At 41.5% G+C, this 26,884-nt stretch overlaps 1 protein-coding gene across 3 annotated transcripts in view; it reads right to left on the bottom strand.

Annotated features, from left to right (window-relative positions):
* TBXAS1 (thromboxane A synthase 1) overlaps nt 1-26,884 on the bottom strand; it is a 227,858-nt gene that overhangs the window by 60,279 nt on the left and 140,695 nt on the right. For all 3 annotated transcript variants that reach the window (XM_041398879.1, XM_041398880.1, XM_041398881.1), the window contains one exon: nt 6,247-6,546. In XM_041398879.1, coding sequence (XP_041254813.1) covers nt 6,247-6,546 — 300 coding nt within the window. The remainder of the gene's footprint in view (nt 1-6,246; nt 6,547-26,884) is intronic.

Genomic DNA, 26,884 nt, shown 5'->3' with positions numbered 1-26,884 from the left:
CAGACATTAAGCAACCGCATGAGGAACTGCAGAAATAGAACCTAACAGTACTCAGTCTCTACATGTTTAAAAGCATATCTCTATTTGTTAAAAAAAACTGCTGACAGCTGACATTCATAAATGATGGGAGGCTCTGCAACACCTTCTTAAACAAATAGAGCAATCAAAGAGTGTCATTCCATTCAAAAGAATAAACAGCAACAACAGCCAATATTGTTTGTGCTCCCTGGTTCTGTATGTTTTGAGTGTGTATGTGTATGCATGTGTAGCAGCAACTCTCTTCTGTAGACTTTTTTTCTGCACACTATTTACAATTCAGTCTCCCTTGAAAAACGCAAGCCTTCACCGTCAGCAATATTTCCTTAGTGAAGCTCAGTCTCTGTAGTTGCCAGCTTCTGAGAGCACAAAGCCTTGAGATACTGCATGAAAGGCACCAAACTCATGCAAATTGTTGTAGTAATTCCCTGACAGTGACATCTCTCTGACTTTCACCTCTCATTTTCATTAATGCTCAAAGAAAACTGTCTGTGCTACCAAGGAGACTCTCTGCATAGACTGCTTAAAAATCTAAAGTACTCAATCAGGCACAGAGACACCATAAAAATGGTTCTACCTCTCACTGCTCTAGGAATTTTATGGGAAGGGAAAATTTTGAAATGGCAAAATCCCTTTTCAATAAGACATCTCCATCAGACTGCAGAGGTATTAGTGAAGGAGCTTTTCAGTGTGAAGAACAGAATCATAAGCCAGTGTAAAGTTTAGTACAATTCCACTCAAGTCAGTGAAGACAATTACTCCAGATGAGCAACTGCCACAGCCAGTATGTCTGATGAATTACAGCACCAAAATTATCAATCATAAATGAGGAGTTTACGCATCAGTCCCGTTCAACCTGGGCTATTCACAACCCACTACACATAGCAGTTAAAAAGGAATTAAACAGTATTGTTTCATAAACGAAACTATGGATTGCAATAACTTTGGAGTAGCATAATTCAATACTTTTGACATGAAAGAATACAGATGAAACAGTCTGGTCAACATTTTCAATAAAACATACTGAAAATATTCCTGGGTCCTAAAGCTATACAAACCCAAGTCTTCACAGGAACAGATGTCTTTATATCAAAGAAAAATCTCCACGTTTCCATTTAAATAGAGAAAGAGCATGGCAGGACCTTCAAGTTTCTTTAAACTCTAAGTTTCTAGACAGAAGTGAAAATGTTGGTAAGTCACACCAGCACTGAATTGTTACAGCAGTACTTTGTGTGGAAAGGAAATTTGATGGTGTAGAGACATGCTGTGTCTTATCCTGTTCTTCATTCCTCTCACACTGATGTTTCTAAATGTCATATCAAGCATTGATAAGTAAGAGTAGTACAAAGCTTTTTTAAAATAGAATGGAAAACACAGTTAGTCTTGCAGCCTCCAATGAATGTTTTATGGTAATAGCTGCTCTTTCATGTATTCACTTTTATTTATTTCTCCTGACTCCTGTGCTCTTCTTCACCTTTGTCAGGGCTCCTGAAAGTATTCCTAGGCATCAGCAGCAAGGAGTAGTGAGCTGCTACTCTGTTCTTCACCAGACCTGAAGCCTCACATATCAGTGCAGCAACACATCTCCAGTTCTGTAATGCTCAGTGCAACTTTTTTCCCATGGTTCTTTAAGTAATGACACGTTTGTATAGATATGAGCTAAAAATCCCCAAAACTTGTAGCACCAAGTCTCCCCATTAGTTAATGTGAAGCTTGACTGTCTATTACTGAGAATATGCAGTAAATTATTCCTGAAGGTGAGATTAGAATTCAGGGAGCTCTTGCTCCAGGCTTTTCTATGCTCTGCACCATCAAGTATGCATTTCTTTATTGCATGGAGACAGGGAAGATCATTCTCATACCTCTTTTGGCCTCCTTAGCTGCCCCTAGCATGCTTGCTTTTCCCCCTCAAGAAAATAGCTAGTTTCACTGGTTTAACCTGATGTGTTTACTTTGCAACAGATCAGGATCACATACCTACACCCACTCACCACATTTCACCTCAGGGTAACAAATAACTTCTTATAAGAAGTTAGTTTGGTCACCTACGTTTTTGCACTCTGTTTTGTGCCACTACTCTTCCTGTCTAAAATTGTGCAGTCCAGTAAAACAACAACAAAAAAATAATTTATAACTGTGAATGATTCAGGCTTGAGAGCAGGGACAAGGATGGGAGAGAGATTTTAGCATTTTTAAATGCTAAAATTGGAATAGAGGAAAAAAGAGAGGCCCCACATTAAGGGAATCCCCAGCATGGAAGATGCAATTTTTCATGCCCTAAGCTCTGTGGCTTAGGACATAACACACAGAGCAGCTCAGAGCACACAGTGGCACTCAGAAACAAGCGTTCATATGCTCAAAATGAATGTGTGTGCTCCAGGCTTTCTATGATTTTGCTAAGCGCGCACACACACAAACAAAAATCAACTTGCTTTTACAATAAAATAATCAGTCACACCTGCAAAAAATTGTTCCTAAATATGTCTTGTGAAGGGCTCTTTAAAACCTCTGCACAGGGATCATTTTTGACTGAAACGGAGAGGTGAAGACCATGGGTGCATTCTTTCTCACTTGGTGAATGTGGATAAAAAAACATCTCTTTCACAACTGCATAGCCTCTAACAGTTCAGGGATGGTTAGCCACAAATGCTGTAAAAATAATCTGGTCTTGAAATAGCAACATTTCTCTTTTTTTCTCTTATGCTCTCCTTTACTGGTACATACCAGGCTTGCTTCTCAGCTGATGCATATCACCATACCTATACTAATACCAAACATGTACCAGTTTAACTCATCTGAGGATCTGACCCCTCTCTGCTGTCCCAGATCTGTGGTCTCTGCAGAAAGCAATATTATTTTATACAGACACAGAGGTAGGCGTCCTGCCCCCACTAGTTCATATTTAACTCTCTTTTCATCTTGTTTATTTTGCTTTCATGGTATCAAAGCAAGCTGCACACCCAGCAACAAGCTTGCAGCAAATAGGTGCATCTTATTTTTAGCAGATTGCCCTTCACAGGGCACACGCTACACTCTCAAGGGATTTATGATGAGGGTCAGGTCAGAGTCTCTATAATTTGAATTTTATTTGTGTGTTAGAAGAATTATGCTTGTCTTTTCCAATAGCGTTGGAGCACACACAGGGATTCAAAAGTAGCATGGTGGGAAGTTACAGTGTGTGGTGACAACCAACCACCACTCAGTATTTTGTCTCTCTGCTTCCCCAGAGATGAAAAGCTCTGCATGCCCTTTCCCTACACCTTAAACACCCAGATAGAGGAGAGGGGGCAATGTCCTGCCCTCTACAACAACTGAGGCTACAGGCTTCTCCTGCCTGCCAGACTAAACTGGGCCAGGTGCCTCTTCTCACTTTGAGGCAGAGACACCATGAAGCCTCGACACTGAGCTGTCAGTCAAGAAAAGACCTAAAACGTCCTTTAGCAAGCAGACGAGGATGGTTCTGGAGGTAAAAAGAAAAAGATGACAACCCATGACTCACTCAGACACTGTTTTCTGAGGATACCTGCCTGGAAGTGCCATCTCCACAGTCTATTCAGGCTGTGTGGTAGAGATCGGCAGTGAGACCTCCCAAGACAGCTCTGAAACAAACTTGGCTGGACACAACAGAGCAGGATAACATGGTCCTGTCTCCTCTGGGTATCTGACTGCCAGCACTGAGACTAGACACTTCCAGCACCCAGCTTTGTATTTCTGCGCCACACTGCAGCAGTCTGCGCCACGCCTGCCCAGGGATCTCTAACACAGCATTGACTCAGCTTTCTCCATCCCCTTTATGCTCTCCCAACGTACCTACCGTGCAAGACAGACAAATGAAGATCACAGCAAAAACAGGGGTATCCTCAAGAGCAATACCCTGAGCCACCAAAATACTGCTATATGCTCAGATGGACCAGCCTTGCTCCATTATTGGCTATTACAAGGTCACCATGCTTTGTGTTTTTGACTGGTGTGCCAAAAAGCTGGAACTGTGCCTGTCATTTATAGCACCTTTTCTCAGATGGCTCTCACATGTCTTTATAAACTTTGGTAAATGAGTATATAAATCACTCTGTCCACCACCAAAGTACAATCATCTCTGGGATGATACACAGCAGCTGCTGTAAAATCAAACTGCAGCTCCACACCACAGATTAGGGCAATAAAACATGCTGCATCAGCCACCTGAAATGGATGGAGGACAGAAGGGGGACGTGGTAGAGGACATTTTGTAGTTATAATTACCTGAGTATAAATTGGTGGAAGAGGGTACTGTGTTTAATACTTGCATATCTGCAAATCAAAACAGTCTTCCACCACATGTCAAAACAATCTGACTGTACCATTCCCCATGTTTTGGCCTTCTAAAGCCCTTCCTTTCTGAAAACTGCAGAGTACCTTGATAAGAGCAAAAAGCTGATGTGCTGAGTACAAGCAATAACCTAATCAAATTTCTTAGCAACTGACTTGATAACTAACTGAGCCTGTAGCTTCTGTGTCCCTCCCTTCCTCTCTCTTGCATGACAACTGCACACAGCATCTATATATACCAGTTCTAAAATAGCTTCTGCTCCCGTAACTCACAAACCGTTCACATAGATCTCATTTTCTAGGCTAAAAGTAGTTAATTGCAGTCACTAAGGGGACTGAACTGCTGCACCCTTTTCCTTATTCTGGGATGGGCTCCTTGAGCAGTGTATTGCCCCCTCCCACCACCCTGCCAAATCATGAACTGTTTATAAAAGGAAATCTTTTGAAGGATGGGGCTGCACAGATCAGGTCTACAAATTCCCTGTTATCAGGGACTGCAGATGAACCATTATCCCTCTCTCCCTCTCTTCTCCTTGGCCATACAGCCATATGTGCACCATCTACAGCTAAACCTGACAAGAAAGTACAGGGAATTTATTTGAAAGGTATTTTCAAACACTATATGACATGGGACAGCATGGTTTGGGATGAGGACACCAGTTTGAGTGGAGCCTCATACAGAATTTGTATAGAGCAGAAATTAATTTGAGTGCAAACTCTCTGCACTGACTAGGGACACTGCCACAAGTGTCCCTAGCTTCATAACCTCTCCTACATAGTGCAAAAGCTGAAATTATTAGCAAAATATTCATAGAGAACCAAGAGAGTCAAGAATTAAGCATGTGAATTTGATTATTATGGAAACATTATTAATAGTGAATGGCAGCTCAGTCAGACCATACACAAGCCAGGGTCCATTTAGTTCTCCAGCTTGAATCAGAATCACACCCACGTGTGAACCTCTTGCACTGACTCACACTGCAGTCTCCAAGTGCACAGCAAGGGCTCCTTTAACTGGAACTGGACCAGACCAACTGCTAAGGGAAATTTGGTACACACAGAACTAGTCTTTAACTACCCCAGAATAAACTCCTGAGGTGCTTAGAGGGTGTACCCAACAGCCCCCACTACCAGCTGAGCTGGATGATGAGTCTGTGCCTACAGGAGCACACTCTTGTCCATGTAGACATGGCCATATCCATGGACTTCCTACATGGAATATCCTTAAGGAACCAGCCAGCTAATGACTGATTGCACTCAGATTTCTACACATTTTCATGGAAATGTTTACCATTTCACATCCCCATCTACAGAAAGAAGTCATATGAATGACATCACACACCTCTCCTGTAGGATAGCTCTCCCACCAATTCCCCTTTGGTTTCCTAGGCTGTCAGCTTTCAGGAACTGATGAGGAGATTAACCATATTTTCCTTGGGGCTGCATAGTAGGGGGTTCTGTGTGCAAGTCTGCCCCTAGCATTACACATAAACTGCCCATACTCCAGGTCAAGTTGCACCTTCATATCTTGGCAGGCCTTAGGGAAGGCAGCTGAACTCACCAGACATGAGGGCACAATTAGGCCTGCCATATATGAATGAAACAAGTAAATAACTCCAGCTCCTGGAAACAAAAATGCCCTTGGCAAATACAGATAGTGGAAAAGTAATTTGAACACAGTATAAGAGAATTAGATACCATGAACACCATTTTTTAAAAACAAAAACCAAAAAATCTCACACATTTGTTTGGCTGCTAGAAGAAAAAAAAATTAACATTTAAAACAAAACTTTGAAGTTAAGCATTCACTATGACACAAAGTTTCTAGGCCATCTCTCGTGTTGATAGATTTACACTGCCTTGCTCCCTGCACAAAGCCCCAGGCCAGCACACCATACTCACGTGTTTTGCAGAGAACTCGTCGACCTCCCGCAGCACCTTCTCCTGGCACTGCGGGTTGGTGGCCAGCAAGTAGGTGGCAAAGGACAGCGCGCTCGTGGTGGTCTCATAGCCAGCGATCAGGAACAGGAAAGCTTGGCCTGCTATCTCATCCTCTGTTAGCATCTTCTGAGCCTTTTCAGATGGGGCTGTGCCAGCCAGAGGCGCCTCATTCTGTCTGGGAGCAGCAGATGGGCCGAGCACACCCGGGCACCCGGCTGAGGCGCAGGCGTCAAGCATCCACTGGAGAAAATCTCTGCGCCTCTGCAGAACAAGGAACATGAGGGATGGGTCACAGAGCAATGCCTTCCATGGGGGATGGAAGCAGAGAGCTACTTCCTATTTATAGCGCATGCTTGGCTCCTACAGAATGGCCACCAGCCTTTCAGCGAACGAGGAGGCTTCTATAAATCAGCTGGAAATGCCATAACTAACAGCCTGTCATTGCTTTCTTCCCAGTGAGATGAGACTGATCTGCCCCCAATCCACAAGAGGTATGTTATGCATCCTTCACAGAGGATTGCTAATGGCCAGCTCTGCACAGAGCTTCTTTTATGTTAGGCTGAGTTCTTGGCACTTGCTGGGAATCAGGGGATTGACACAGACACTGTACATGCAGGCTCCATGTGCCCCTGCCAGATGAAGGCAGCACAAATCATGCTTGGAGGAGCTGGTCCATCTGCTTGGATGCACCACCCTCATTTGTCTGTATGGTCCAAAGCACGGAACTCACAATCTAAGTTCAGGGTTGCACCTACATTACTTTCTATACTAGCTTAGTGTGACAGGGCTGAAATCTAATCTCAGTAAACTGGGACATCTTTTTATGAGAAAGTACAGTTATGATCACTTGTAACAAGATAGTCTTTCTTTAAACAGCTCCTTAAGAATATATTTGCAGAACCATATTAAAACAGTAAGCATTGCCCTACCACAAAACATGTTTGCGTGGTTTGTCTTTGCAAAATGCCCACTGAATGATCCTACTGTTATGAGAACTGTTTCTTTCACACTTATTTCTGACACAAAAGCTCTAATAAACAGACCTATGGCCAAGAGTGAGCTGACTCCCAACCAGTGTGGACAGCAAGCTTGATTAGGCTTTGAAATATAACCCAAAAGGTTTGAATTGACTTTTGCGAGTGGGCATAATAGAATTGTGCTGAACCTAAGCCATAAGGCTGTGTGATTGATTTTCAATTCCTCAAATACCAACAGAATACATGATAGCTCAAGGACTTAGAAGTGACTGCAGTGCGAGAACATGACAGCTTGTGCAGTGGAATGGACAAAAGAAGGGACCAAGCTTTTCTTCAAAAGAAAAGAACATCCTGTAAACTGTATTTGTCTGTTAAAAATTAATAATTTGAATGATTTCTTGGATCTGATGTTTGAGAGATAAAGTAGAAAAAAGAAGGGCCAGAGAAAAGGACAGGAAAACAAGATAAGAATAAGGAAGAAGTAATTAATTATAAATGTCAGATGACTTAATCAGATTATTTATTTTTCACACGACATGGGAAAAGAGAGCAATGAGACAAGAAAACACTTGAAAGAAATACTCAGTGTCCTGTGCTTAGCTCTACTGCCAACAAACTGTTCTGATCGATCTACAGGCAGAGGAATGGTTATTTTGGGGTTTGAATAACACAAGGGATTGGCACAGTGCCTCTTCAGCAGCCCCTTCCCTCCACCCCAGAGAATCTTTCCATTATGTACCTTGTACCCAACGAGCATCTTGCGCCCTGGTACACCCAAAAATCAATGCTTTGGATAGCAGCCAGTGCCTGCTGAAGGACTCTGCACATTCTCCAGTCAGACTGAATCACCTCCAAGGCATGGGAGATGTGCTTTTTCACCAGCAGGTGAAGGCACACAGAGAAACGCTACAGACACTGTGCTCTGCAAATGAGCTGCAGCTCTGAAAACACTTCCTTGTGCCTAGACGGAGGCACAATTCCCACCAGCATGATAGGATACCTCTGCTCCATTATGTTCTTGTAGATTGGAGGAAGTGAGACTCCATGCAGACTTCAGCTGTGAATAGCTCAAAATCTTGTTTAATTTTTCTAGGAAGGAAAAGTTTGTTCATGTCCTGGGAGTTCATGTATTGCATGACTCAGAGTCCAACTCTTTGGCATACCCTGTGCTTCAGGGATTTCGCTGGTACATATATTTGTATTAAGCCATTTTTAAAATTGAAAAAAACAAGCAAACAAGAAAGAAAAAAAAGCCAACCTAACAAAAAAAAAAATTCCAAAACCAAATAAATAAACACACAAGACAAAAAAGAAACAATGACAACAGGAAAAAAAAAAAAAAAAACAAAAAAACAAAACACAACAACAACAAAAATAAAACCCAAAAAAACCAGGAGAGTCCAGTTCCAGTGTGTTCATTAGCAGGTGGATAAACCAATTCAAAGTAGTAATGAACCGCATCTGTAGAGGCAGTCTCTTTATCTGCAAGACTAGCCACCATCACCTAAACTACCTTCATAACATAAAAATGTATAATTACATTCCTTTTCAGTGGAATTGTAGCACTGTAGCCTCCTGCAGCTCAAAAGGTGTAACATTTGCCATGGTTCTGCATCCATCCTTCTCTAGCTGTGAATTTTCCTATAAACAAACTCACTGCCCTCTAAGGGTTTGCTGCTCCTAGTCATGAGCTGTTAGACGAGCCTGGTCTTATATTTAGACAATACATTCTCTAGAGACCCTGTAAGATGTTTCTCCAGCCTTAAACAAAATCAGGTCCTGGCCTTATACAAAGCATCGGGTTATTGCTGTGATAGCAAAGTAATAATCATAATGACTACTGAATACAATTTCATTCATGAGAATTTTTGCTAAAAGCAAACTTAATGAATACCAGCACAAGTGAATATTCCCAGGAATGTGCTCTGAAATGCCTCTGTGGCCATTTTGAGGAGCTCTTTTTATTACTCACATAATATATTTGGTTAGGAATTTAAAACCTTGTCTTGTTGCAAAATCTGTTTTTAAGGTCATCCTATCCAGAAAAAACTGGATACCTGATCTGTGCCATGTAACTTGCCCACAGGTGAGCAGGGGTTGCTAAGAGCAATGGCTTCATAAAAAAACCTTGCAAAAACAACATTCATTTGTAAAAACAACTTGAATAATAGTAGGGGGGGAAAAGCATAACATTACAGAGAAGCAAGCTTTCTTCCAAGAGAATTCTACACAGTGGAAGGAGCTATATTTCAGCAAAGCTTCTCTTCCTTATGCTTCATTCTGCTTCACTTTAGGCATCAGTATAGAGTGCCACATAAAAAATTATCCTCAACCCAAGCGAGAGAAAAGATTTCCAGGGTTATAACAAGGCATAATGAAACATATTTTTTTCCGCACCATCAGGATGGAAAAATTGCTCTGATTCCAAAACCTAACAATGGCAATAGAGGCAAATACTAGCATAAACCCAAATATAATTGGATTGTTAAGTGCTAGAAATAAGGAAAAAGCATCTCATGAAAATTCACGGGCAGGGGGGTTTCTCCAATTCAGCTGACAGCAGAAGGAAAAAAAAATATTTAAAAATTAAGTTTTTTTCTTAATTTAACAACAGACCAGGTACTTACAGTGCCACTGCACAAAAGCATTCTTTGGTCATCACATCTAGCTGCTGGCTTCCTTTCTCCATCAGGGACATTTGTTTGATTTTCCTCACAAAAAGCAGAAGCCCATAATAGCCTCCATCCTGTCCTCTGACACTTGCATAGTTATGTTACAATGGCCTCAGAAACAAATTCCTGCCACAAAAGAATGGCGTGCTAATGCGATGGACTCTTGATTTGCCCCTGTACAACACAGAGCCTGTCATTAAGCCAATGATAATTGAATGGAAAGCTACGATTCGAACAAAACCCATATAATTTGAATGCAGTGTGGGACAGGGTGAATGTCTAACTCGGCGGTGACACAGACATCCCCTCTGAAATATATAATAAGACAAGCTCCGCTTACAGCTTCCCCAAGATAGACACCTTGCAGTATATTTCCTGACACCGGTGTTCTGGGCCGTATCATTCCTCTCATTAGTCTCCTTAGGCATCACCTGGCCGCGCAGAGGAGCGGCTCTGCACGGAGGCGGAACGAGCGGCGCGCTCCGCGCTGGAAGAACAGACGTGTGCGCTGCCAGGGAAGGCCAGGCCGCCAGAATCCACCTCCCCTCCTCAAACCATGGCTCTCCAGCCCCACAGCTGTCAGAAGGAGAGAGATGTACCGCGCACACGCGAGATGCAGCGTGACTTTTGTCACAGGAGGCAAGGGATGGCTCCAGCTTGCTCCCTCCTGAACAGGGAGTTGCGGTTTCCTATCTGAGGCTGACGTGCCAGCTGACCTTCTGGCAAATTCACCATGCTTTGGGGACACAGGGGACCCTTGGGGCATGCTTTTGGTACAGAGATTAAGCTGTTCAACTTCTCTGCAAGCTGAAGTAAAAAATTACTTAAGGAAATCTACCGAATATTTATCAGCTTGAATTTTAGTTCTTAATGTTTTGATTTCAATCATGTTTTCTGCAAATTATACTCAAATTTTGTACCACTCTGATAGTTCAGATCTGCATTTTGAGTTCAAAAGAGCCCAGAAACACAAAAATCTACTTTATGATGAATCAAAATAAATTACATCATTGATTGATAGTCTGTAAAGCACTTGTGGTGTAAAAGTCATGCAAATGTGATGCTGCAAACATAATACCAATCACAATAAACTGTACAGGCCTTCCTGCGTCTTTCTCAAATGCTCGGATTCAAACTCAAAAAGATAGATTTCAGAATCCTTATCTATCAAGGAGAAAGCTCACATTTCACATTATTTCAGCAAACTTGTACAAACACTGCTAAGTCAATGTATATCCAGGAAGATTTTTATAAGCTTGATTTGGCAACCCTCTTTTTTAGGTAAGACAAACCTGTGTCACAATGAACTTATCAATAAAGCACTGCAGTAGCTACCCAGATCCTTTTGAAAAAGAAGCACAAAATGCAGTCCCACTAAAACTATCATTTTGCCAAACATCTTTGAAAGGATCAAATTCAACCTCTAACACTTGCAGGCTTCATTTCGTTTCTCAGTGAAATCACAAAAAATAAGCCAATTTCTCTGCCAATATATCCAATTCCAAAACATTCCAGAGAGAGCATCCTTTTGCCTTTTGCTTGAACACAGAAGCTCAAATCAAATGAGAAGCCCTCAAATTTGTATGTCTGAAGGTTGAGGACATGGTGCTCCCACAGGTGATACTCAGCTCTGGAAGGACCTGGGCTCTGTTGGACTCCAGGGTATGGCCTTTGCTCAAGAGAGGCTGGGAGACTTTTCAGTCTGGCAATTAAAGCTCTTTTGTTTGCATTTGTTAATATCGGCAGAAGAAAACACTGCAATGTTTTACAGTCAATGGGCCGAGGCTCTGAGGGCAGGCAGGTCTTACAAAGTAATATAACTTGCACTTTAAAAAATGACTAAATGTAAAGCAAAAAAGAAAAATTCACTGAGTGCTGATTCTGAAAGTGGAGCAGCCTTCTGCCAGTCTGATCTGATCTTAATACCTATAATAAAACCCCAAGCTGAGTAGATTTTGTATAACTTTGGACTTGCTATTTTCTTATATTATCATCACTAATCTTGCACGCAATTTTTTGACAGTAGTTCACATCTATAAGAGAACCCTGTGAGCCTTTAATAACACTGCATTTGATGTCAGAAGCCACAGCAATGCCTTTGCTTCCTACTTGAAAGGAATGTGTCCCTACAAAAACGTTGCAAGAAAGCAAAATGAAAGCTGCCCCCAGGAGGGGCAGGCTTGTCAGCAAATAGATGAAGGCACCTGGACAGAAAGAGTCAAACATGGCAACAAAACAGATCTTCTCCTTGAGACCAATGTTCTTCTAAAAAATTAAAAAAAAAAATAAAGTCAAGAGTAAGCCTGAATTAGAATATGATATGGATTTTATTGGCTGAGTTTGCCACTACACCTGCAAAGTGGCCAATATGATTTACTGGTTAAAGCACTGCCCTTCCACAGAAGCTGAGATGCTTTAAGCTGCACTCCCTTTTTTGCCTGTAAAGCAGAGTTATAGCTGGTGCAGCTTCTCCATCTGTAAAATCGGTACAACAGACATCAAATCTTATAAAACACCGTGAAGAGAAGCTAATGATGATCTCAGAAAACCGTTTAAGACCTAGGATATAAACAGATTTACACAGACTCAAAGAGTTTAAGGCAAACGCATCATCATAGAGGAGAAGGAGCCCTGGAAGGAACTCGGCAAGTTATCTGCTTCATCCCCTTGCCACAAGGCAACATCAGCCAAACCAGCACTGACAGCTGTTTGTCTAACCTGTTCTTAAAAACCCAGCAAACCCTGACTTCCCACAGCATCCCCAGGCAGTCCACCCCAGCCCTGAACCTTTTCAGAGGTTTCCCCTCCTCCAGGGACTCACGACAGCTATGGTAAATCATAAAATTTCACCAGCTACATCCATAATGTCTGCGACTCCACAGCCTGTACTTGTTTATAATGTGTTTGTATATATATATATATATATGTTTTAAATATATCTTTAATAAAGCATGCTGATAAGATAAAAATCAAACTGCTGAAAAATACAAAATGATTTTCACATAGTAGTGCCTCCATTCACGAGGGGGAAGTGTCCACAGGTACTGGTGGTTTCCTTCTCAAAAATTTTGCACCTTTCTGACCTTCAAAATGCAAAAGTAAAAGCATTAGTAGCATACAGAGGGATTAAGCCTAATTCAACCTGAAAATAAAGCTGGAGGGAATTCTTAAAACCAAGATTTTGTTAGTGACCCATCTCCCCTCAGTTTATTCTGCTGCAAGTGGCACTAGAGGGCTCACATCTTGAAAGACAGCAGCCTCCTTCTCCATACGGTCTCACACAGACCAGGGATGAAAATCAATTTGAATTTCAGATCTGTTAGCGAATTAAGAGAAAGAACAGAACTGGTTGTAGTTGATATACTCTTAATACAGGTGTTACCAGCTCTTTCAGGAGCAGACTGGTTTTTAGATCCTAACCAAAAGCCAGACTTGGCTGAAGTGCTATGTAAGATATAGAGATACCACAGTTATGGGTAGGAAAAAAATAAGATGCACTCCTATTTGGTTGTTTTATAAACTGTGTGGGCCCACAGAGAAACCCACAGCTATCCTTGAGAGCTGGAAACCCTTCCTGTAGCTGTTCAGTGTAAAATCAAGAGACTGTCTGCAGCCCAGTCTATTTACACCTCTAGTGAACTGGATACTCTGGGGAGTTTCCCTCTAGTACCAGGCTCAGGTATCTAAGACAAGCACTAAGTTTTTCACCATGAAATTCAGTCTAATGGTAAAGAAGTGTCATGGAGTTTATGGCAGCTGCTTGGCGGCTCTGTCACACTGGGCTGGCAGTGTCAGCCCAGGTCACAGCACAGCAGCATAACCAGCTCCCTCCATCACATGCACACCTGGGGAAGGATCAGAAAGCAGCCCAAAATTCAGTGGCTGGAGAGTCACATCCAGCTTTCCCAGTCTCTGCATTGTGGTGAGCAACAGACATTGGCAGCAAATATCAGTGGACAGCAACCTTCTCATTCTGTATTTGCAAAACATTTAGGATAACACCAGTCTGATAATGACTCCTGGCATGATTGCAGTGCAAACAATAAATATTGGATCTGTGTGTGTGGTGGCTGAGCTTCTCCTGCCCCACATGTGTTTTGCTGCTACAAGAGGAGGAGTGACATTACCAGAATACACAGTGTGGAAAGATAAGAAAAGAAATAACTGATTGGTGGGGGAAAGAATAGCTCAGGCCAGGCCCTGCCATGCATGCCAGCATGTGGAGGAGGCACCCATCCCCAAAGCAGCAGCAAGCTGTCCACCCTACTGCACACTGCATGCATGCATCCTCTCCCAAAGCTCATCTGGCCTCCCACTAAACCATCTGACACTCCCCCCACTCTGTTATTTGCACGAGGAAGGGAGGATGCAGGAAGGGAGTGTTTTAGGCTAAGTGTTTGACATCCAGAAGCTTGACCCTCTGCTGACTCAAATTGCTGACTAAAGGCTGCTGTTGGAGGCAGCCCTCTGTTCTTTTCCACTTGCCACAAATGACAATTTTATTTGCTTAAATTAAATTCCCAATTAATAATAATTTATTGTTTTAGCAGTTGACTCACATTCAAAAAAATGCACAGGAATCTCATTCTTTCTTTCTTACTCTTTGTTCTTCCAGCCCCATATGCTCCTTTTAACATTCTTGCAAAGCTCCACCACTCACTTTGAAGAACCATCAGGACATTTCAGGGCCATTCAGGGAATTTACTGCTCACATCCTGCTCTCCCTCATCTTTTCTCAGGGTTTGTTCAAGATCCTTTCTTTCTGCATCACACAACATACAGATTGTGTATGTTTTGATGGAAGGAACAGCTCATTATTTGGTTTTGTGATGCCCTTAAGTAATTTCAGGAAAACAAAAAAAACATTTTTCTTTTAACTAAACTGACCATGGTTTTGAGACTGACATAAATGGCATGTACTCCTTAAAAAAAAAAAAAAAATAAGGTACAGCTAATGTTATTTATATTCTGTATTAACAATATGGGGAAAAATTTGAAATTGTCATTATCACTTCTTCAAGCAACTGCTCTCCACTGCTGGCAGGCTATCCTACTGCCAGCTTATCCATTCATGATCACACCTAGACCCTACATTAGGATTTATCCCGGATTTTCAGCTATATTAAACTGGCTTTTACCTAAAGTACATAAATCACATCTACATCTGACTCTCATGACTTGTGTGCATGAAGGGATACAGGCTTCTAACACAGTGGGTGAAAGCACTGGGAAGGAAAGGATTATTTTCAGCTAACCAGTGACCAATAACAAACTGTGCTATCCTCCACAGTTTCATGGGTGCTTGGTTCAGTTATGAGTTTTATCCAATAGATGGCTCCTCAGTAGCAGGAAGGATTCGCCCCCTGCTCTCCTTTCCTTCACAGAGTTTCAATATGACTTTCTAATATTTACACAGCTATTATCTTGCAAATATAGGCATTTTGTGCACACTGATAAACACACAGAATCAGCACGTGTGTGTGAATTAAAGAACAAAAGAAAAATTAGATGACATTTTCTATTACTGCCTGCCACTTTGTCCTCTGCCAGTACAAGGATGCACGAAAAATGATAGCCTGGAATGCTTCCTAAAGTCAGACGGAAAAAAAAAAAATACAACTACAGAAACATTAACAGCATGCCAAATACAAGCTGTCTTTCTCCCCAAATATATGAGGACATCTCCCATATCTTACGTATCCCTGACTGAGCAATACTTAAGGAACTTCCAGGCATCATTACTACTCTGTCAACAAAAGATTTTCACAAGAAAAAATAAAATCCTGTGTGTAATTATCAATATAATGACCCAGGAGGATTCTGTATAATTGGCAGGGTGCAAGTTAACATCATCATAAGTAAGGTTAACATTTCTGAGACAGTGAAAGTGAATACATTTTTTTTGTTTTACAGGAAAACATAATTAGAATAATAACCCCCAAGATATTCAGAAAAATCATGTTTATCCCGTAAAGACACTTGTCTGAATCAGAAGAGCAGTTCCCAGTCATTTCTGTTCTGAGATCTTTCCTGCATCTCAGTCAGGTCTTGTCAGGATCCTGTCAAACCTGGTGGTAATCCCACTTTGGGATTGTGACCCTCTGGTCCAGCCACATGATCAACAGAAACAGAACACCCACAATAAACAATAAATTGCAGAGAAGCCAGATGACAGCTGCTTAAATTCCCAAGATTTAACACTTCAGTACAAGTACAAGCCCTCTATACCTGCTGTTAGCATCTAAACTAATATAATTCCTAATAATAACCTTTATCTTTGAAATATTAAGCTGCTTTGAAACGTGGGGCAAAGGTACCATTTTACTACAAATACACATATAAATATGTAGCATCACAACATTGGCACAATTACAGCCATAATAACTGTCAAGGAAAAAATAACTGTTTCATCCCTGTTCAAAGTTGAGCACAAGCACTGGTCTCATTTCAGCATTCCAAAAGGACTTGCCTAATTCCATGCCTCAAGTCAGCTTTTTGCTGGCTAAAACCTGGAAAATTCAAACCAGCTGGCACTTTGGTCGTCCAAAATAAGCTGAGCAGCAGCATGCCTGGCCATGGGGCTGTGACACTGTTGCTCTCCTCTAGCCCTGAGCAGACACCCCAAGCAGCCCTCTATCCTCACTGTGCATTATGCAGAGAAACAGTGCGTGTAAAGGCAGCCTTATGATCTGGTGATCCCTCTCTGGCTCTTTGCATGCTCAAAGACATTGCTCTTAAACTGCATGGAGCAGATTTAAACCCTGGCCAATCCCAGCTGTGGTGAAACAGCTCCATCTTTCCACTTGGCTCTCTCTCCCAGGATGCTGCAGCCAGCAGATCTCACCCAGCCCCAAAGCCAAGCCTGCAGCCTTTCAGCCACCTTATCTCTCTTTAAGGGGCAAATATACAGGCATGTCAAAAAATCAAGAGTTCACAACTGAAATACTGACAATCATTTTCACCGTGGAGCAGTTTAAAAGAGGCAGCAGTGATATTCATTAAGCTGTTAATAATGGATTGTGGCACAAAGCAATTTATCAAGTTTCCACTGTAATTAAAATCACTGAATATTCGGGCACTTGCAATGCACCTAGCTCTCCCTGCTTCTGAAGCTTTACATTTTAATGTGAATTATAGCTCCCTCTCCCCAGAGAGCTACTAAAAAGCCCATTTTAATTGGTATGTTTTTAATTGAGATTACATTATTAAAAAGTGTAAATTTCTGTTGAAGAGAGAAAGGAGGTGCTTAGCTCCCCTTTAGTCTCTGTCTCCCTTAGATATAGCTTGCTTATCCCAGCAGGAGGGAAAAATGAAGGGTAGATGCTGTGAAGGAAGAGGAAAAAGCCCTGGCCACTCACAGGCTGTGAAGCCAGGGCAAGGCAGCGTTATCTGCCACAGATGCAGGATTTCCTAGGTGGGTTTTCAGGAGGGAGAGGAATCTCCACCACCATTCAGGCTGCTCTTAACAAAAGGCAGACGGAAAACACCACACAGGGATTCCTGCCTCGTAGCCAGCTGACATCAAGGGCACACTTCAGCAAGCCTCTCCTCGGGGTTACCAGTGACAGACAATCTGTCCCTTTCCATAATAAGTAACTCTAACATTAAATTCTCCTCAAAATCCACATGAGTGGATGGGGTCTAGCAAAAGCCTCTGCCTCTGCTGGTTCCAGAAGGCCGGAGGCAGGCAGGGAGAGGCAGCCCCTGGGGCAGCCTGGACACAGTGGCAAGAAGAGAAGTGCCCCAAGCAAACAAAGCTGGTTGCCTTCGTGCACAGATATGGTCAGACTGACTCGTCACCATGTTAAAAAGAAAAGTGACTTCATGCACTTGGCATCCAAATGCTGGCCACTTGAACAGTTCTCCTGCTGGCAAGATGGACTGTCAGTGTCTCTTATAAGTAGGAGTATGGATCTCCTAAGGTAAGTAGACATGAGAGAAAAGGGAGAAATATCAAAGGAGTGCAAAGTAGATAGCAACAGCTGAGACAGATCAAGAGAAAAACCTCCAGAGATCAAAACACACCAAAAGATGGACAAGATGGTTGAACAGGAATGAAATATCATGGAACCGCTTTTTCATAACTGCTTCAGAAAAGGTCATACTGTATTGCAAAAAGAAGGCAGTGCGTGGGGCTGAGAGAGGTCACTGTAGGCAAACAGAGACACAGAGAGACTAAGAGACAAATTCAAAGATCACCCACTAATACCACAAATGCTGCAACTCCCCTTTGAGTTCTGGGAGTGACTCAGGAAAGGAAGGATGAGGAAACAACAGGATATAAAAGGGGGGAAAAAAGGATGACATGTGAAAGGCAAAACTGAAATTGTTAAAAGTGACAGAGAAAAGGAAAGCTCTGTTAGTACAATTAGGTCAGTAAATCTGTGATTTTTTTTCTCAAGAATTTAGTTGCTATGCTCTAGTTACATGTGTCAGAGGAAAGCCTGCTTGTAGTGGGAAAGTACCCAAACATGATATTGCTCTGAACAGCAAGGTAAAATTAATATATGAAATTCCCAGCCCCAGTCAATAGGCCCCTTGCAGATTGAAGTCTAGAGTAAGTAAAAACAACAAAAAAAATACCACATAAACAAAGATTAGATCTTCTATCCCACCTTAGCATTAAAGACCATTGCTCTGCTGTGCAGAAATGTAATCTCCAGATTATTTAATTTAACACAAGATTCCTTTCTCTTGTTGATTTGAAAACCCCACACCCAGATCACAGATGAAGCAGGAAAAGCAAGGGCTTTCAGAGACCTCAAGTAGAATCTTCTGAGAAACCTGTGGGAGCACACTGTAAGGGTAACAGAAAGAAGAGATGAAGAACAGTAAGAGAGACAAGTTACAAAAGAAAGGGAATGTGCACAACCTCAGGGTAACAATTTTCCCTTTCAGCTGAAGGGATGAATGCTGAGACCATACCATGAAGGAAAACAAACAACAGGAAGCAGGAAAAGATAGGCTGGGCAAGATTTGCTTTATGCCAACAGAATCACAAAGAGAAACTGTGCTTCCAAGCCTATAGAAAGATGACCCTGAAAGACAAATTTAACACTGCTTAGGCTGGCTATTTTGCACAGATGAAAACATGAGGCAGAAAGGCCAGATTACTTACTGATTTGGCATGTACCAACAGATATATGACCACATCAGATTCTACTCTGAGTGCTATAAAAGAACGGCAGCTGGATGTGCTTTACTCCCTTTCCAGAAAACAGAGATCTTTTTCTGAGCCCTGGACACAACAAAGTCTCATTGCTTATGTGAAATTTCTGTGGCTTCAGCATCCAGGAACATTTCCCCAAATATATACAGTGACCCACCAGGTTGCAAGAGCCCTGGTTCAATTATTTTCTCTGATAAGAGTATCAGGAAAGTTGCTAACTAACCAAGGGGACAAACTTTATGTCTAAGGTCATGAAAGAGCAGCATTGAGTACTAGGTATAAAAAGTATTAAAGCCAATGCCACATCCTCCTCAAACAGATGGCCTTTCAGAAAGATTTAATCAGACACTGAAATGCATGCTGCGAATACTCATTACTAGCACAGGATCAGGCTGGGACAAGTGGCCAGCGCTGACGTTATTGCCTACAGGGAATTACCACAGGCATAAACAGGATTTGCAATGTTTGAACCTCACCCTGGATAGCAAGCACAGGGTCCCTTTGTGATCATAAAGGAGAGTAAAGCAAAAAATGTATGATGAGGTGAGCCAGGTCTACATGGCAGAAACCCAGGCCCTTATAAGAAGCAACCTCCTAATTTCTTTTGCTCTTATCCTCTCTTTTTTCGCTTGTGCTCATCACACCACCACAAAACTCAGGGGCAAAGGCCAGTTTTCTCTGGATGCTGGATGCCACCTTCAAAGCACAATAAGCTCTTGCTCACCTTATTTTACTGGACACGTAAAATACAGCTGTGACCACTCCATGCCCTTCAGTATCAAGAAGAGGAAAAATAGGATATCATCACAACAACCAGCACCCAAAAGAAGGGAAAAAAACAAATACAAGTACTTTTCATCTCTCCTTCAGTGATGGGAGTGGCTTCCTTTAAAAAGCAGGTTTGCCTTTCAATTCTTTCCTCTTCCAGTTTTCCAGAGAAATTTTTACTGCAAACATTATTTGGAAGAGCTCTTAAGCTATCTTTTGACCTGGATTTTCAATAAACAGTATTTTAAGAAATTGATTTTACCATGCAAACACAATTCTTAAAAGTCATTAAAAATCTTGACATTACCAATGACTGAACATGTGAGTTTACTTATTTTCACTCTAGATGACAAAGCCTTTTTTCAGTGCTAAAGATCCAACCCTTCTCAAATAAAAGGTATTTCTCATATGCTGTAGATCGGCAAAGCCAAATGTCCATCTTCACTTCTCACAACAGCTGGTGAAAACAAGAGGAAAATACACACAAAATTTACTGACAGCAGCACTTAAGTCCTTCCTCCTTTTACCTCTGAAGGCATCCTGTTGGTTTAGTAACTTCCTGTGGATTAATGGTGCTGAGAGCACTTGAACCTCCTCTGTTCTACCCAGAAAGGGCCAAACTTAGTTTTTTTGAAGGCCCTCTGAAGGAGCTCCACCACACATCTCTTAGAAAGTGAAGTTGGATACATACTCACATTTTCCTGGTGCTATCTGCAAGATCATTCTTGGCAACTGTGGATATGCAAAGACTTAACCAGATTAAGCACCATGAACACCCTGGTGCTTCAATTTAGTTTCTGTCCATTAGCACAAGTATGTGTTCTTGCAAACTGAAGCATGGTCATCACCTGTACTTGGCACTGCTGAGACTGCACCTCCAGTGCTGTATTCAGTTTTGGGCCCCTCACTACAGGAAAGACATTGAGGTGCTGGAGCATGTCCAGAAAAGGGCACTGAAACTGGAAAAGGCTCTGGACCACCAGTCTGATGAGGAGCAGCTGAAGGAGCTGTGGTTATGCAGCCTGGAGAAAAGGAGGCTCAGGGGGAACCTTATCACTCTCTTCAACCACCTGAAAGGAGGTTGGAGTTAGGTGGGGGTTGGTCTTTTTTTTCCCCAAGTAATACAAGAGGAAATGGCCTCAAATTGTGCCAAAGAAGGTTTTTGATTTGATATTAGGAAAAATCTCTACGCCAAAAGGGTGGTCAGTTGTTGGAATATGTTGCCCAGGGAAGGGGTTCAATTACTAACCCTGAAGGTATATAAAAGTCATGTAGATGTGGCACTTGGTGGACATGGTTTAGTGGTGGATTTGACAGTGCTGGGTTATTGGGTGGGACTGAACAAAATTAAAGGCCTTTTATAATCTAAATGATTCTGTGATTCTGTGTGAGCAGTGCTCCAAGAAGTCATGGAGATGGCACTTTGAAGCCCAGAGTGTAGCTGAGGTGGCTGGCATGTGTGAATTATGGGATAGGGACATCACTCCTGTCACCTCCTGAAGAAGAAAAGTGGAGATAAGACTGCAGTGCTTGAGAAAGACCAAAAGGGAATGGAGAGAGGTGGATGCATCAGGGAAAGAATGACAGATGCCAAGATTATGTTGTTAGGGCTGCTGCAGAGTTTGCTGGAGTGGAGCAGAGAATATATACACGATACCATCTACCTATTCCTTGTCTACAGTCCAATGAAGCACTCTGAGCCACAACCAAGGAGACACTAAAAGGCTGCCTTAGAGCAAAGGGTCAGCAACAGCAAGCAGAGCTGCTTGTGCTTGCTGGCAGCAGGTAACCAAGCAGATATTTGCTAACTTCTTGTGGCCACAGTGCCCAAAAAGCCCTGGGCTCACAGGTGTTCTGAGCTGTAGAACTGGAACAGATGCAGCAGTAATGCAAAACTTGTCCTGTATACCTCAGGGAGGCAAGAAAGGCACCACTCTTGTTATTTGTTCTGTCCTTAATCCCTCTTGGGCAGAGAGACTGCAGAGCTGCATTTCATGATGCAAGAACCTCAGCCAGACACTTCAGCCCAGGCCTGAAACCCAAATATCACATTTGGTAAGCCTGCAGTTCCTCCTTGGAAAGTTATCAACAGGGTGATCAAGAAATTTCAACAGGTGTACAAAAGGATAGGGATTTTGAGATCATTTCCATTCAAGGTTTTGTGGCTTTGTTGTGTTTGAATACCCACTTCAGAAATCCTGAGAAAGTTATAAAACTCATTACATCTTTAAGAAAAATAAAAGAAATAATTTTTAAAAAAATTATTCTAATGTGGGAAGACAAACCACAAGCAAATGTCTTGACTTTTAAAAGAAGGTGAATAACTAAAATTCCTTTTAATATAATGCTACAAATTTTTCTCCTCAGAATCACTGCATGCTGCCCAAGCACAGTCACCAGATTTAATGTTCAAAATTTTTTTAACATATTCTAGAGCAATTATACCCTTCTACTAAAAGCAGCAGAAACAGAGGTTTCAGAACTGTGTTCAACTCCATATTTAGCCCACTTTTTCTCTATATCTTTAAAACATACATTTACCTCTCTGGAAAGTCCACACTTCCACCTGACAAGGGCAGGGGATAATGGGGTGACCAAACTGTGAGAACAGCCCAGTAGAACAGAATCACAGCATCCCTCCATAGACTTAGAAAAACAAAAGGACCAGATTGATCCATTGTTTTACTGACTTTATCAATCAATAAAATTAGATTATTTAATATTGCCATATAGTGTGTATCCTTAAATAGACACCACCTTCTTCCTAACACAAATTTTGCTTGGTTTTCTACAAAGGCAAGAATACTGCACACTATTAGGTGTATAATCCTCCCATCTGCTGTTTCTGTAGAAAAATATTTACTTTTAAACATCTGTATTGCGTTTACACAGTTCAAGCACACACACACATAGCTCCTGGAATGTACATAGTATTTAGCAAATTTTTAACTAACTTTTCTTTGTAATTGTATGGCTTTCCCTTGACAAGGAGAGGATCAGACTTTTTCAGGAGGATTACCTCTGCTCAACTCATTTCAAGCAGCTCTTGAATAAAATAGTTCATTAGTTCATGAAAAGGAAAGACTCCAGGGAACTACTGGGGAAGGAAGAGAAAAGAACAGAGTGCCACAGTAATTAGGTTTTCAGATTGTCGCTTATCCTCTAGAATGCAGGTACACACACACATGTCCCTCTTCCCCTTAGGGGAGATCACTGCATGTTTATCCCTGGGAATCAGTGTACCAGAGATTAAAACTCCAACCCAGCCATAATTTCCCAGAAAAATACTAAAAGTTACTCTTCTTTATAGCACATTTCCTTTGCTAGTCTGTAGAGCAAGAGACATCCACCCCCCTTTGCAAGTATTTAAATACCTTCATTTCAGAGTTACTCAAAATGCAGTCTTCTGACCTTTTTAGGCTCCCATGGCTGATGCTGAAAAACCAAAGTACTTCCACTCACTAGGAATCCCCCATGCTTGCCCAGGTGTATGGGCAGCCTGGGAAAAGCAGAGCCACTGACTGTAGCTTCCAGTGATCAGGGAAGAGACTGGCCAGGAATGAGGATGGAAAGCAGGGAAAACTGGAGGAGGTTGCAATTGTTGACCAGAGGACAGCCTCTTTTGATCTATACCTGGCACAGCAGACTACAGAGCATCCCAGAGCCACACCAATTAAAAGGAGGCCAACTCATTACCACTGCACAGTTTCTGTGTGGCTTTACACCATAGGGCTCAAAGAGAAGCATGGCTCCCACTCTTCTCATGTTGTTCTTCTGTCTGCTCTGCATTTGCATTAAAAGCACTCAAGTAGACTGTAAGTCTCCAGCCAGACTGACTGAACAGCAAACCGAGATGCCAGTGAATAGTTCTGAGCTCCTCACTGCTTTGCCACCCTGTCATTCCAAATTGTCTTGAGAACACCAAGAAGCAGCTGATGGCCATCAGAAACATCATCAGATCACTACTGGCCTGGCATGGATTATGTGACCTCAGATTACACATTCACAGCAGACAGTATGACTGGAAAAATCAGGGAAATTCTCCTTGCTAAAGGATACGTATTTTCAATAATGGATTTTCCCACCGGTCTGTTGTGATTTTCCAAAAATAATCAATAGCCTTAAATTGTTACAGTACAGTTGTTATTACTATGGATTATAAATTAAACTCTGGACTTTCATCTGCTGACAGGGGGCTTAGTTTCAACACACAGTTGTTGAAGGAGTCTCACTTTTGAGCACTATGAAAGGCTCCTTCATCTAGACATCATAATTTAAAAGAAACCAGTTGGTTAAGAACTGAGTTATAATGGGATATCAAAATAGCTCTAATACAAAAAATAATTTGCATATCAGATTATTAAATGAAAATCTATCAAAGTATTATTTATTGAAGTAAACAAATAGTCTATCTGCCCTGTCTTTGGAAATATTTTGCCTCGGGGAAAAATTTTACCCTGGGCAGATAATCAGGGTAAGATATTTGAACATTTAAATCTTGCTGGATCCTTTAGAGTAGGTGTTAAGTGGTGCATTAAATTTGTGCTGTTTCTTCTGAGCTGGGTAAATTTGCTCTTCTGTAAATAGTGGCAAAAGCCTTTTACAATAATTTGAATCCATGAATAAATGTAATGTATTAAAATTTCTAAAGTACAGGCATTAAAATGTTTTTGTACATAAGCCAAATGAGTGGAATATCCAGGACTAGAATTATTCGAGTGACCACAGAAAGATAATATATAATTAAAATTACATCTGCACCACAAACCAAGGGGATGAGAGAAAGTGACATCACAGATCTCATATAAGCTGCAAGCGTATTATTAGATCTAAACCTGGCTGTAAAATTACTATCTACCCAAGGGATTATCTTTAGGCATTCAGAAGCATTGTTTCATTTACTGATAGAACAAGGATGATAACAGGCTGACTTTGCTTGTCACATTGTTTTTTGGCCTTCCTTTATTCTTTGTTCACATTAGCTGTAGATGAGAGGAAGACAAGTTTCAGCTAAATCAGTATCGTGGAGCTTTTAATTGTTTTACAGTTTGCTTCAAAGGTTTTTTTTATCCTTCCTACTCCCTCCCCTTAAGCAAAGAACCCCAAAGCATTTTTAATGGTGATAAAATCAATGGGGAGTAGAAGATGCACACAATGTAACATCTAGGAATGCGGCAAACTAAGGAATACCCATTGGCCTAATGCACCTCAGGGAGACCATAAGACTTTGCTTATAGCTCTCATTATTGGCACAAAGAACCAGTGGCTGCTAGTTATATCTTGGCCTTATTAAAATTCAGTGCCAAAACTCCAGCTGGTTTCAGTGGGTACATTTCATAATTTGAGACCTAGGAGAGAGGACATAATTCTCATTCACATGCAGGGCTATCTGGGATACCTCATCTCTACAGATTTAATTTCTGCATTAAATTGAAAGAAGCTGCATTTTGTTCTGTTTTACACACCATTTTTATGTCTCTGGCAAATATTAGTTGCCTATATTTGTAACAACACTCATATGCCACCAACCTAAAACATTCAAAATTCTAAAAGCATGTAACAAGACAGGCAGTGAAAAGGGAAAAAAAGAAAGCCCCAAACTTTCCAGTCACTTTTGAACAATAATGATCCTGAACTGCAAAGGAGATTTAATTTTCATTAAGAAATCCATCCCTAATAGCCTAACTCCTAGCACCTGAAATAGCTCCCATATGCCAATTTTGCAAACTAAGCAGAAGTCCAGGAGCAGACAGATCTGCATGCAGCCATGGAATTGTGCACACACTGTTAAGGCAAACACGGACCTTGCACTTTCCCCCACACTGTCCTGGCGTTGGGCAGCTACTGCCATGTGTTATCTCTTACAGCATCTCCCAATACCCCTTCCAGCAGCACCTTAAGCCTCTGGTCCATCAACCACTGTAGCCTGCAAACAGACTGTATCATGCAGATTTCTGCCTCCTGATCTTGGCACTACAATCTTGTTTTTTTCTGTGCTGTCACTTGTTTGAGGGAGTGACCAGCTTTAGCACAACGAAGGGCTTAACCCATGATCGATCCCCTCAGTGCTGTGGCCACAGAAACACACTGCATTTCATTAATAACAGTTAATACAGCAACCACTTTTAATCCACATCAGGTTGTTTCACGGTCCCTTTTATCCTTTCATAATTCATACACAGAATAGACTTTCCATGCAGACCCTGTTGGCATGAATCTTTGATTTAAAACTGTCCACACCTACAGCCACACCTGTAGGCCATCAAAAGTTCACACTGGACCTATGCAGCGGAAATGATGTGCCTGCAAGCAGCTTATTCACATCACCACTGCCAGAAGATGTTCCTGCAGCACTCAGCCGGGGCCAGGAACCGTGTTTATGAATCACCAGCTGTTTGTGGCCAGTCAGTGGTGCTTACCATCCTTCGGATGAAAAGAAAAACAAAGACTGATGAAGGTGGGCTGAAGGAGCAGCAAGCAGCATGTAGTGATAAACTGCAACAAATGTAGAAGTGAGACAGGACTGCAGAAAAAGTCAAGGAGCAGCAATATATTTAAATATAAATTTCATTTTTTAAATGTGTCCTGGAAGTAATGTAGGGTAAACAAAAATCCATTTTATCCTGAAAAGTGGCAGCTGTGGGGTGAAGCTGTGAGAATAAGTTGGGAGGATCCATTCTCACCTGTGCTGTTACTCCATCAGCATAACTCTTCATCTCAGAGAGGCAAGAAGCATCTCTCACACTGCAATATTAACAGCTTCCTTCATGTGGATGTTGTGATTTTCATGCCAATTGTTATGCAAAAATTTGTTTCAGTTACCTCAAAAATGGAATTTTCACTGATATTCTTTGTTTCTCATTACACATCCATATTCATTTCATTAAGAGAAATTAAATGAAACTTCAGGCAATAAAAGGAAATTAAGTGGAATGCAAAAAAATTAAATGAAAAAATATGAAAAAAATGAAAGGAAACCTAAAGAAATGAAATCTTGAGATTTCATATTTCAT

The sequence above is a fragment of the Onychostruthus taczanowskii genome, unplaced genomic scaffold (assembly GCF_017590055.1).
Source record: "Onychostruthus taczanowskii isolate IOZ18803 unplaced genomic scaffold, ASM1759005v1 scaffold15, whole genome shotgun sequence".
In the NCBI taxonomy this organism is placed as follows: Eukaryota; Metazoa; Chordata; class Aves; order Passeriformes; family Passeridae; genus Onychostruthus; species Onychostruthus taczanowskii.
This window is presented reverse-complemented; position numbering and strand designations above follow the sequence as displayed.